Source organism: Mya arenaria, chromosome 5 (genome assembly GCF_026914265.1).
Source record: "Mya arenaria isolate MELC-2E11 chromosome 5, ASM2691426v1".
Classification (NCBI taxonomy): domain Eukaryota; kingdom Metazoa; phylum Mollusca; class Bivalvia; order Myida; family Myidae; genus Mya; species Mya arenaria.
In genome coordinates, this window is record NC_069126.1 from 44771470 (window position 1) to 44784236 (window position 12767).

General features: G+C 35.1%; 1 protein-coding gene across 2 annotated transcripts; it reads left to right on the forward strand.

The window, feature by feature from the left end:
* The first annotated feature begins 623 nt into the window (after positions 1-623).
* LOC128234934 (serine/threonine-protein phosphatase 2A 65 kDa regulatory subunit A alpha isoform-like) lies at positions 624-11940 on the forward strand. Of its 2 annotated transcripts, none has more exons than XM_052949582.1 (17): positions 624-766; positions 980-1070; positions 1961-2061; positions 2319-2460; positions 2959-3049; positions 3794-3950; positions 5992-6147; positions 6565-6679; positions 7090-7246; positions 7737-7836; positions 8477-8599; positions 8988-9048; positions 9326-9480; positions 9934-10076; positions 10493-10584; positions 10953-10997; positions 11305-11940. In XM_052949582.1, exons 1-16 carry the CDS (start codon positions 689-691, stop codon positions 10967-10969), a joined length of 1779 nt encoding a protein of 592 aa, XP_052805542.1. In that variant the 5' UTR covers positions 624-688; the 3' UTR covers positions 10970-10997; positions 11305-11940. The 2 variants fall into 2 exon arrangements, with proteins under 2 accessions (XP_052805542.1, XP_052805543.1); XM_052949583.1 differs by having other exon boundaries at positions 3794-3941.
* Positions 11941-12767: the final 827 nt, after the last annotated feature.

A 12767-nucleotide genomic window follows, 5' to 3' on the forward strand; every position in this document is an offset into this window, starting at 1 on the left:
AACCATTTTTGTTGAAAAGCGATATATAAAGTCGTTGACCTAAAAGACAATATTTGAGCATATATCAACATTTGTCGACGGATTCCAGCCGTCGGTATCTTAGTTTTACAATCCTTATTATTTGCCACACTTTCATTTTCGTTATAAAAAAAGTTTTTACAAACATTAGCGCGCGAGTCCCTTTAAGGGATTCTCTGTTAAAGTTCCTGTTGGCAACACTTTTGTAGGTAAAAAGTTAAAATCTTGGCCTAAATTCGAGCAAACAATTACCTTTGTTTAACTTGTTTTCGGCAAACTTGAGCATTGCTAACACTTTTGTAAATTTCAAATGAAATATGAATTTGTTATTTAACTTTTTATGACGCACACAAGAAATAGATTTGGTCGTTTTTGAATGTTTTGTGGGCCAAGTGAAGCCTAAACATAGACTAGTCCAGAAATTATCGACATTTTGTTATTTGGCTAGCTTTCCAGGTTTATAACATTAATCTAAAGGGGAAACAAATTTTCTTCTTAATTTTCTACCATTACATACACTTCTAGTTCACTCATTTCTGATTTGTTTAATAATGTTCTACCTATTTTGAAAAGTAGACTCTGCCCTTTTGATTGACTGGTTGTTTTAATCGAAACTAGGGATGTTCGGTTTGAATATTGAACCAGTCCGGTAGTAAAATATCCGGAAAAAATGGCCGCTGACCAGGGAGATGATTCGCTGTATCCAATAGCAGTTTTAATTGATGAATTAAGAAATGAAGATGTTCAGGTACTTGCCAAATTGAACTCTTAATGTAGAACCTTTGATTAAAACCCAGCTGTGAGCACTCAAATTGTTAAATGCTAAAACTGAGTGTGATTAAAATTTGACATGTTTGTGCATATCGCACTTTTTGATACTGTACATTTCATTAAATTTAAATGGGCTGGTATGATTTGGAAATTATTTATTTCGTTCAAACTACTCAGTATTTTATTTCAGTTACGATTGAACAGTATAAAGAAATTGTCAACAATAGCCTTGGCACTTGGTGTGGAAAGGACAAGAAAAGAACTTATTCCCTTCCTCACAGGTTAGTATTTTAATTTATAAGCACTTTATTGGAAGACTGTGCGCTGCCATTGGGTTGATACATTTTTTTCAACCTGATAATCATGACTTCATATACATGATTTGGTTAATGACTGTTTGTGTGACAGGTTTCCCATAAAAAAATAATTGAAATATTATATGTAGGCATTTGGACTAGCCACAATAATGTGCGTTGAGGGAAATTTTTTAACATTTGGATATTCTTTTTGTTCCCTTATCGGCACTAGTCAACTGAGCAGTACCAATGTAAAATATATTCTTCAACTATTTCTTCACAATACTTAACACTTCACTATTAAATTAAAACATGAAAGTTACACTTTAATTATTTTAGCCAATACCTTTTACTTATTACACTTAAGTGTTTTATGAAACACAAATAATTAGTTTAATTTAGATCGACTTCTGCCAATAAAGCATCGCCATTTTGAAACCATCTAGCAGGTGCCCGTTATCTTTTCACTCAATATACTTAGCGCTACTGGGATCTGTCATTCTTGGCTTGGAAAACAACAAGTGGGTTATGGTCGCGTAGAGTTGCCAAATCAAAAAACGTCAAAGACTCTTAAGCGGCTGTTTATATGGACTAGCATTTGGACTAACACGTTTCCACAATTTTAAAGCAAGGCCAATCACTCTGGTTTAAATAATTGTGACTTAACAGCCCTTATTCCTTCTACAAAAATTATGTGTAGGGTCTTTGTATTTTCATCGTATTCCAGAATATTTAAAAACAAGGGTTATTTAATTGATGTGTAAGCCAAACTGATTTAATTTTAAGCTGCACATCTGATTAACACAACTAGTCAGGATGACTGTTTGAATTGATAAACCATTGATATGTATCTTTATTTGTCTTATTCATTGTAGACACAATCTATGATGAGGATGAGGTGTTACTAGCCTTGGCAGAGCAGCTAGGACAGTTCACTCCACTTGTTGGTGGCCCTGACTATGTCCACTGTTTATTGGTAAGAGTAATTGACCATTCTTATATGTACGTTTGTTTATGTAAGAAGAAGGGGATCTTGCATTATATGGTTGAAATTCTTATTATAATGTTAAAGAATTTCCAGAGGTTTTTGTCTTAAATCTCAGCTGCATGTATATATTAAGTGAAACACACCCTGACATGTCATGTAAAACAACACTTTTTTTAAAAGACTTGTTTAGCAGCTATCATTAACAATGATTTAATTGACAAATCAATTTTTGCTTGAACTTGCAGCCTCCACTTGAGAGTCTGGCCACTGTAGAAGAGACAGTAGTCAGAGACAAAGCTGTTGATTCTCTCCGTCTTGTAGCGGCACAACACTCACCCAGTGATCTGGAAAACCACTTTGTACCACTAGTTAAACGCTTGGCTGGAGGTGAGACATTAACATATGTAATGCAGTGGTTGAAATTAGAAAAAGCCCTTCAGCTTTGCAGTGCTGTGTTTGTAAAGCGCTTTCATTCTGGATTTTAAATGTAGCATGGTAACAGGGCTTGTTAATTATTGTGATGCCAAGCTCTAGTGCTAGAATTCTGCTAGAATGTTTGTTTATCTGAATGTCTAGTTCCAAAGGTTGTATTTATACATGCATGTCATGTGTACAGAGAATTCTGATCAGAAGTTGAGTTTAACCAAGTTTGATTGCCAAGAAACTAAATGGTTACTGAATAAAATAATCGTATGTTAAAGTAAAGTAAAATTATCCTCTTTATTACTGTTCAAAAATATTTTTATATCAAAGTCCATTTCCAATGCTTTGAAACAGATAAGCTTAGGTTGTATTTAGTGTCTAGACATTGCTTGAGTGTTTTAATATTACAGCATTACTGTATGACATTGATCATATGTTAAACATGTTTGTACTGGTTTACAGGTGATTGGTTTACCTCTCGCACATCAGCATGTGGACTGTTCGCTGTGGCCTACCCAAGAGCATCCAGTGCTATTAAGGCTGAATTACGACAGTAAGTGTACAATGAATGCAATATATTGTTTATTGTCTGTGAATGTATGCCAGAAGCAACCGAAGCACTATTGTTATGGCACTTGATACCGCATAGATTATTTTCAATTCATTACAAGCATTGATTTAATGTTTTGTTTTCTCATCAGTATTAATTGTTTTGTTAATCTTTGCAAAGAACGTTTGATGGTAGTAACCACATCACTTGCATCAAATTAAAGGAATATTTACAAGCTGCCTCCTTAAAATATTAAACTTCCGTATACATTGAGTGAGCTTTTTTCTCATCAAAGAAAATGTATAAAGACAAAAATGTCATTTATAATTTCTCGTCGCCTCAGAGATTGAACATTATGACCCTTATCTTTTTGTCTCGGGATGAGCCAATTTTTCTGTAAATGTATGGAAAGTGGTGATACAAGACTGCTGACAAAAAATCAGATCACAGCTTTTCATATTTATGTTCAAAGATTGATGTTTAATGCATATATAGCCATGAAATATCTATTTTCGAACAGAAATATGAAAATCTGGGATCTTATCTTTTGTCAGCAGTCTTACATCAATGGTTGATAGATAGTAATGCACAGAATTGCTCATTTCAAGACAACAAAATAAAAAAAGTTGTGAAAAGGGTAATTATGTGAGAGTGCAACTTTTAAGTCGACCTTTATCTCTGCATAATATAATTGAGTCATTACAGTTCATGTCAAAGTTTAACCTAATTTTGCTGTCTATTTCACAGACACTTCCGTAACCTGTGCAGTGATGACACGCCGATGGTGCGGAGAGCGGCTGCTGGGATGTTGGGTAGTTTTGCAAAGGCTGTGGAGCTGGATTATCTCAAGTCAGACCTTATACCCCTGTTCATTAGCCTGGCCCAGGATGAACAGGTAGGAAATGTAGGAACTTTTACTCATTTCACCTTTTTAACCCAAACCTTAAAGGCCATCCTTAGTAAGAAAATTGTTTGTTCGTTTTCACAGAGTCCAAAAAATTACTTATTCTTACGGTATCCTAGCTGAGTGCCTGTTGCCCAGATCACATGTATGTGACTTTCTATCAACATGAGAAGCTTCACTAATTGCAAAGTCATCACTCAGCAGCGTTCGACAAAATCAGTGTCACAGGATCCAACTGGAAACCATAATTACTTGCAGAAAGTTAGACAGGAACCCAAAGTACTTGTTAAGTTGGAGCAGAAATTAATTCACAAGCGAAAAATGATTTCATACGCTGATTGTTTAACACAGGAAGTATTTTTATGCCCACTGCTAGTTCTGTTTGTCAACTTCCTGTTTCTAGTTTGTGGATGAAAAAGATTTGCATTCTATAAATTTGTAATAATTTCTTTCGAGTTTATATGAAAACAGATTTACTATCGCTAAATTTTAACATTTGAAGCATACAAAATATTGATGAAAGTGCTTAAACATACAAACATTGAATCCCTGTTGTGTACTCTGTGTTTTATACAAATGATTGGTGCTCATAGCATTTCATTCATAGAATAAAAACTGAAGCCATTTGTGATTTTTTTAATGCTTTATATCAGACACTTAAATCTAACCTGAAGAAGTACATTTACACCATACATCATTCACTCTGAAAGACTGTACTTAAACATAGAATTTCGGTGAAATTAAAGAAAAATTGTTTTAACGCTTTCATAGGGTCTTTTTGACTTCGGGAAGGGACACTTGATTTTAATTTGTGGTGTCCCTTAAGGATCCCCTGCTCACTTTTGAAAATTTATACTCACCTTTCCAGGTGAGTAATATTTTTCCAAACTGAGTGATGACTTTGCAGTCAAAAGAGGACAGCTGCTCATTAAAAAAGACCTGGCTTATTCCAGGGTTAAACATAATTGAGGAGTATTTTTGGTGATTCTGTAGGGCAGTTGCAAACAAACACTTTTTAAGGATGGCCCTGCCCAAAGTCCTCATTTTCCCATTTTAAGGGCTTTCATTTAATCTGGGATAAGGGTTGGTCAATGTGTTAATGCAAATGTAATTTTGATACTTTAATGGAAACTTATTTTTTTTATCCTTTTGAGGTAAATGGAAGCCCTGATAATGATCATTGTTTGCAATCAGTGACTGTGAGAGTTCTGGTTGTTGATTATGTTCGAAGTCTAATGTTTTGAAAGGCTGTGCTACGGTAAAAAGAAGTTAATACTAACAATTGAACTAATATGTCATGCATGTAAAGTGTGGTTTTCTTAACCAAAATCATAAGTGTCTACTGTCAGCATTTGTTATTTGATGCTGAAGAGCACTTAATATCAATTCCACAATGCATGAAAATATAGACAGCTTTTGTTCTTGAGTTGATTAAAATAAAATCTTGAAGCTACATTACAGTTATTAAATACAATCTGGTCTAGCATGATTCTCACTGGTCTTGAATCCCCAAAGGCTAATTTTACATAAGACAGGTCAGGACACAGCCTTCTTCTATATAGATATGAAAGGCATAAACTCTTTAGTACCAATGTAAATTATGAGTCTAAAATTGCCATATGCAGAGTTTACCTGAAGACATTTCACATTGGGCGTCCTTGGACACTCCTGTTTGACCAATTGGGATATCTGAAAATTTTGTAGGATCCTAATATGATGTTTAGACTGATTACAATAAAGGTCCAGTGCCATAAAACAGAGTCATAGATGCATGGAGTCAATCATTTCATCCAAGATTATTAGGAGCAATATGTACCAGGAGTTTTCCTACTGTACAGTACTACAGTTGAATATACATCCTAGGTTCAAATCGCTCCTAGGAGACTTGATGAAAGGCCCCCATGTTTTCTGCATTAAGTGAATCCTTCCAGGGTGAACGAGAACACTGTCAGAACATATGCAATTGATCATATGACCACTTTATTTAACCACCTTACCGGCTGTTCTGATGTTAACATGAGTGAGTATCCTATACCTTCAGGACTCTGTCCGACTGTTGGCAGTGGAGGCGTGTGTGAACATTGCCTCACTTCTCTCCCCTGATGACATCAACCTCCACGTGATGCCCACACTGAGACAGGCTGCCGAGGACAAGTCATGGAGGGTCCGATACATGGTTGCGGACAAGTTCACAGAGGTAGGAAATCTAACACATTATCATTGTATTGTGATATACATGTACATGAATTTGGTTGTTGTCTACTTATTGGCAATGTGTCACCGATAAGGACATGTACAATTTGTCACTGGTATCTACATGTATAAACATATAATGAATCATTGATAACTAGATGTATAATGAATCATTCATAATTTCATATTAAGAGTCACTGATAACTATATGTATATTTAAATTTACACAGATTACAAGTTTGGTAACAACCGAATCAGTTGCCAATGAAAAAGATCTCTTACATATGTGCTGATATACAATTCCATAAATATAAATCAATTACCAAGCACTGATAAAAAACTTAAATGTTGTAATTGTGAATGTTCATGATATTCAGTCAATGAAACCAATGTATTACGCATCCATTTGATGTGTTCACAGCTCCAGAAGGCTGTGGGCCCTGAGATCACAAAACAGGACCTGGTGCCTGCTTTCCAGAGTCTCCTCAAGGACTGTGAGGCAGAAGTCAGGGCTGCATCTGCCCATAAAGTCAAGGGTAGGAACATTGTACTACAATACTAAATGTGTCACCAGTCCAGGGATTTTTCCTTGGCTTTGGGGGAAGGGGTCCAATCATTCCATTTCTTGCAGAAGAATTGAGGCATAAAACCAGTGCATCACATATTCTTCAGTGAATTCAAATCAAATGGCAATATGCAAGCAGTCAAAAAATAGCTTAAGGAAACCTGTAAATGTCTTGACAATTATAAATTACTTGACATGTGTGAGAAAATTTTTTGTGTTAACTTAATATAAAATTATGCGAGCTGTACCACACAAATCACCTACAATATGTTAGCTCCCCACTTTTAAATGTAGTTACATTTTTTTTATTTTGTGAACTAAATTAATGGATCACTGTGACAATCTGCTTGATGTTACTAACCACATGCTACTTTCTTTTAGAATTCAGTCAGAACCTGCCAGCTGACTGTCGTGAGACAGTGATCATGACAAACATACTGCCGTGTGTGAAGGATCTCGTGTCTGATGCCAACCAGCATGTCAAGTCAGCCCTTGCATCCGTCATTATGGGCTTGTCACCAATTCTCGGCAAAGAAAAGTAAGGGAAATGATTGTGATATTTGCCCTGAAAGAACTTTGACATTTCTGTCATTTGGGACTGTAAACTTGATATATGTTATGAAATATCTTTGAAAAAATTAAGGTTTTATAAACTCCAAATGAAAGAATGTGATGGCAAATGGTTGCTCTTTCATGAGTTTATGTGACTATTCTACTAGTTATAATAGACGAGCTTGTCTCCAGTAGAATGGTTGTCAGGCTTGTTTAGAATTTAGATTTAACATAGCTTGTATGTATGAATTATAGCCTTTAAGTAGCTTTTACTTGGATGGCATTTACATTGACATTGATACTGAATTTTTATTTTGTACCAATTTAGTTTAGCTCAATTGTGAAGACAGCTATGAAGTGATATTCATTGATCAATAATATTTATATTGACTGAGCTCGAACACACGACCTCGGGAATGCCAATCTGGCCTTAAAAACAGTACCCCGTAACAAAAATGTTTGTGTATCTGTTACAGTACTATAGAGCACCTGTTACCTCTGTTCCTGACCCAGCTGAAAGATGAATGCCCAGAAGTGAGGCTTAACATCATCTCCAACCTCGACTGTGTTAATGAGGTATGCTCCATAATGTAGTAACCAGGCTTTAATAAGGACATGCTGCTATAAAAGAGGGACAGTGTGCTAGGAGAGAAAGCAACACATTGTATGACACTGTGAGGAATTTTTGAGTTTGACAGATAAAGGGTTGGAATTGTGTTTAATTGAAAAAAGAATAGGTTTCAACTGCCAAATATGCAAAGTTTGTAGGTTTCTATTATCATATAAGGTTTAATAAAAACAAAAGAATATTTGACAGACTTTAAAGCATTTAATTATATGAATGCATTATGGTGTCCAAGCTGGTTTCCACAAAGGCAAAATGATGCTACCAAGAAGGATAGGATGCAGCACCCTTCTGTAACTCCTGAAACCTTATACTGAATTACATTAACATATGATTTTCTTATCTAATCTATCTCGGCAAGGTTTGATTTAAACCCAAATTCACTTTTGTATGCATTTGGGACGAGACAGTGGAAACCATAAGCTTCATTTTGTTGTAAAATTGATAATACAAAAGAAATGTGGATAGTTATGCTGGGTAAATTAGACAAGTAAATTCTAAAGACTATTGGATTTAGAAACAGTTCAATTTAAAGAAATTATCTCAAATACAATTCATATTTAAACTAAACTAAATGTTCCTGTCTCACAGGTTATTGGAATCAAGCAGCTCTCACAGAGCCTGTTGCCGGCCATTGTTGAACTGGCTGAGGACACAAAGTGGCGGGTTCGTCTGGCCATCATCGAGTACATGCCTCTCCTAGCTGGACAACTGGTAAAGCTTTGTTTATCTGCCAACTTTGAAATTTAGATGCCTATTGCTGGCAATTCATATGTAAGCTGAGGTGACTGTATTGTGTTCATGTGGCTATCGTGGAGTGCATGTCTTCCGTATGTAGGAAATGTGTAGGCTTACTAGCAGGCAACTTTGTTATGTATTCATGTAGGCAGTCACATGTAGATGGGTGTTTTTTAGCCTGTTACAGGAATTAAGTTATTCACATGTAGGTTTATCCGTCTTCACTATCTATGTGTCTTGGACTAAGCTGTATTATGTATGATATACAACTTTATGTTCATTGGGGCATCTTTATCATTCTCTGCATCTGGTAATAGTATAATGTTCATGCATTAACATGTTTTGTTACTTTTGGTCTTTACAGGGAATGGAGTTCTTCGATGAAAAGCTGAACTCTCTATGCATGACATGGCTGGTAGATCATGGTAGGATTTCATAACATTGATACAGTTTTGCTTATTTAATAGTTTATTTTGGCAGAGGAATCAAGGAAATGGGTGGTAAAATGACCTGAATGATGTAAAACCAATCGAGAGATAAATAGTTCAAATACAATGTACATGTACAAAAAGGAAGGATTGAACTTCACACTGCATGTTTTATACTGTAATTCTGTATTGCTGTAAGATTGTCCTACATTACTGCCAAAACTTACACACTGGTCACTTTGATTCAATTAATCCATGAAGTCTTCCCCCTTAGTGTTTGCTATCCGTGATGCGGCCACCAAGAACCTGCAGAGGCTTGTGGAGAAGTTTGGTATTGAATGGGCCCAGAACACTGTGATCCCTAAAGTCCTGCAGATGGCCCGAGACCAGAACTACCTGCACCGGCTAACATGCCTCTTCTGTATTAACGTGAGCATAACATGAATATACAAACAGTTTGGTATTGATTGGGCCCTGACCACCCTGATCTTTAATGTCCTGCAAATGGCACAAGACCAATACTACCAGCACAGACTAACATGCTTCTTCTGTATAAACATGACAAGAAGATATTTACATAATGTGCTAAGATCATTTCGTTAAAAATTAAATCCTAGCATTAGTTAGGCAATGGAACCAAAATATTGACATCCTCATTTATTTTATGCAATTGTTTTTTTGGTTAATATTGTGGCGTGCACTTTAAAGGCTTTTTATAGCTTTGATCATTCCTTTGTAAAAAATATTTATTATTGTTTGACATTAAACAATTATGTAGAAAAGATAATATACATGTCATGATGCTGTGTAATGTGGATTGTCACTTTGTGTTGAGGAAGAACGGTTAATTGTTAAATATATGGATACTTTTCCTTATTCCAGTTAATGTCAGAGGCATGTGGCACAGAGTTGACAGTGAAGTTAATGCTGCCGACAATCCTAGGAATGGCCACTGACAGTGTGGCCAATGTTCGCTTTAATGTGGCCAAATCCCTGCAGAAACTCGGAAAGGGCATGGACTCAGCGTATGTGGATTATGTGTATTTCTCTTTTGAGGTTTTAAATTGCTGGAGTTTTAAATTGCTGGAATGAATGAAACTTGATCAACTGATGGAATTTGTTTCAATTGATAGAGGAATTAGTAGCAATTCAGTCTTGATTATTAAATGCTATTCTAGGGCCAATATTTACCAAAGGTCCCAAGAATGAGCATAATCTTCTGATTTGAAATATTTGGCCTTAAGTATACCTTGAGGGGTTTTGTAAACATGTGCCTCTCCTGTCAGGTTATATAGTTTCTCAGTATTTTTATTCAGAATGCGTGAATGTACTGAAAACGAGCTAAGAAATTCAGTTAGGCTTCTCCATATAAAGATCAATTCAGTACACTGCCAAATTCTGACTGTTGAGTGTTCCTTCAATGTTGTGTGTTTCTATTCAGGACTGTGAACACTCAGATCAAACCCTGTCTGGATAAACTCAAGCAGGACAGTGACATCGATGTCTGCTTCTTCGCTTATGAGGCTATTGATGGTATGTAATCTTCAGTTTTAAAGTCTATTGCCAATTATTTCATCCATAGAGTCAAGAAGAAATCTGTGTCATTGAATGACTGCTTTACTTGAGAGACAAAATTCTTACAATTTTTAATAAGATAAATAAATAAACCTTGTGTTTGAGATAAAATGTTACCATATGCATTAGATACTTAATTATTTATGAATTTATCATTAACAACAGAATACATGCTGATTGGAGTGGGAATATACAAACAAATTTGAACAGCTGTGAAAATGGGTTTTTGTATAAAAATTATTCGATATACATTAAATAACATGCAGTGATAGATATGGGAAGTCATTACAATACAAATCTAATGATCTGTTCCTTGTTTCTTTCAGCATTAAAAATAAGTTAATTAGAATGGAGGCATACATTAGCTCCTGGTAAGTATTTGGTAACCACGAAAAAGCATGTGATTGGCATTAGATAAATTAGGAGACATCATTCTTTCCTACCTACATGTACATATTAAGATAATCATGAAAATTTTACCATAACAATTTTACTAGTAAACTTGTAGGTGAAATGTGCTCATAAATTGAAAGAAAAAAAAAATGAATTTGATAGTAATTGTTTATTTGACAGTAATTGTTTTTTAATATGTTTGTGGGATTTGATTTTATTGCTCGTTGTGTAGTATACTTCTGCGGCATCTTTATGTACACAACTGAAATATATCTCCTATTTCAGGTTGTTTCACGTGGTCAACATATAGAGACGTTATTTGTAGGAGTCATTATTTATCATGAACTGTTATCATCTGTAACTAGACTGCATCTGTGTGTATACTCAGTGTTTAACTTGAGACATGATGTAGTTTTTATAAGTTTAATGTGAAATGCTTTATCTTTGTACTGAGAGAAAAATGTTTACCTAAAATACATTATAATTACAATACGCTTGCATAATTGATTTTTATTTCAACAGATTTGTTGCAAAAGTGCTTAAATATTAAAATCCTTAACTGAAGTTTAAATTATTGATTTTTTTACTATTATAATAAGTTCATCAGAATGACATGCAATTAACTAGAGTTCAGTGGAATATACACATGTAGATACTCTCTGTACTTATACAATGTGCTAAAGTGTGAAAGGTATTGATCAAATCTGACATAAATAATCTCATCCTGAATTGTTTAAAAATTAATGTAGTAATGTTATAACTTTTTATATTGTAAATCCCGTAAGCGCGCAAGAGTAACAACAGTGTTCTGTATTGTGGAGGTTTGTTTCATGCACTGATAGTATCAGCGTTTTTTGGAAGCACGGGCATTTGGATATTGTAGGCATGTTTTCATTTTCTGAAATAAAAGTTGTAACGAGATATTCCTCTTGGTTTCAATGAGTAAATATTGAAAACAATGTACACTTCAACAACTTTGTTGTAATACACTATAGCCTTACTGCTCAAGAGAAATAGATAAAAGGGATTAAATATTATCTTAAGGCGTAAAAATATGTATTAAAACATGTTTGTGTATATGAAAGCCCTAAGATCTGCAATAATTTTTAATGCCCCAACGAAGGGAATGTTAAAATCGCAACGTCCCGGAGTCTGTCCTGTTTGTGTCTGGTCTCCCTACCCCAAAGGTCAAGGTCACACTTAACAGGTTTGTAATTATGGAATGTTGCTTATATTTTTAAACACAAGTTGGTTGTGTCCTGGTTGTAGATTTGTCATAGTGATTTTGAAATAAATTGCCACGAGTTTGGTACATGGAGACAATGTGTTGCTAGAAAGACCCACATCTCTACCTCGGTATTCTACGGGTTTAATCATTATGGGATGGTGCATAAATGCACGGAGTATAGTTAGCCATCTATGGGGATGTAACTTTCTAATGCATAGTGGGATTTTAAATTTTTTGTCCACATGTTTATGGTACATTAAGAAGACCTGTCCGGTTTTAAGACCCATGCCCTTACCTCTTACTGCATCACACCTCCACCTTGAAGTCGACCATCATTGGGGGCGCCTTATGAAAGCTCTTACTGTGTGTTGGCATATTAGATATAGCAACATGTTTGTAAAACATTGAACTGGATGGCACTTAGAGAGCATTCATCAATTACTGTGACAACTCTTGTTATCTTATGAAAGGGATACACAATCTTCATGATTAATTATTGCATCATCTATGTGAAATTAAT

Excerpts from the sequence above, each read along its gene's own strand:
- LOC128234934 (XM_052949582.1), top strand. The coding sequence starts at position 689 with ATGGCCGCTGACCAGGGAGATGATTCGCTGTATCCAATAGCAGTTTTA. Across the intron at positions 767-979 it reads TAAGAAATGAAGATGTTCAG|TTACGATTGAACAGTATAAA; the intron begins GTACTTGCCAAA and ends ATTTTATTTCAG. Across the intron at positions 7,247-7,736 it reads CCAATTCTCGGCAAAGAAAA|TACTATAGAGCACCTGTTAC; the intron begins GTAAGGGAAATG and ends TATCTGTTACAG.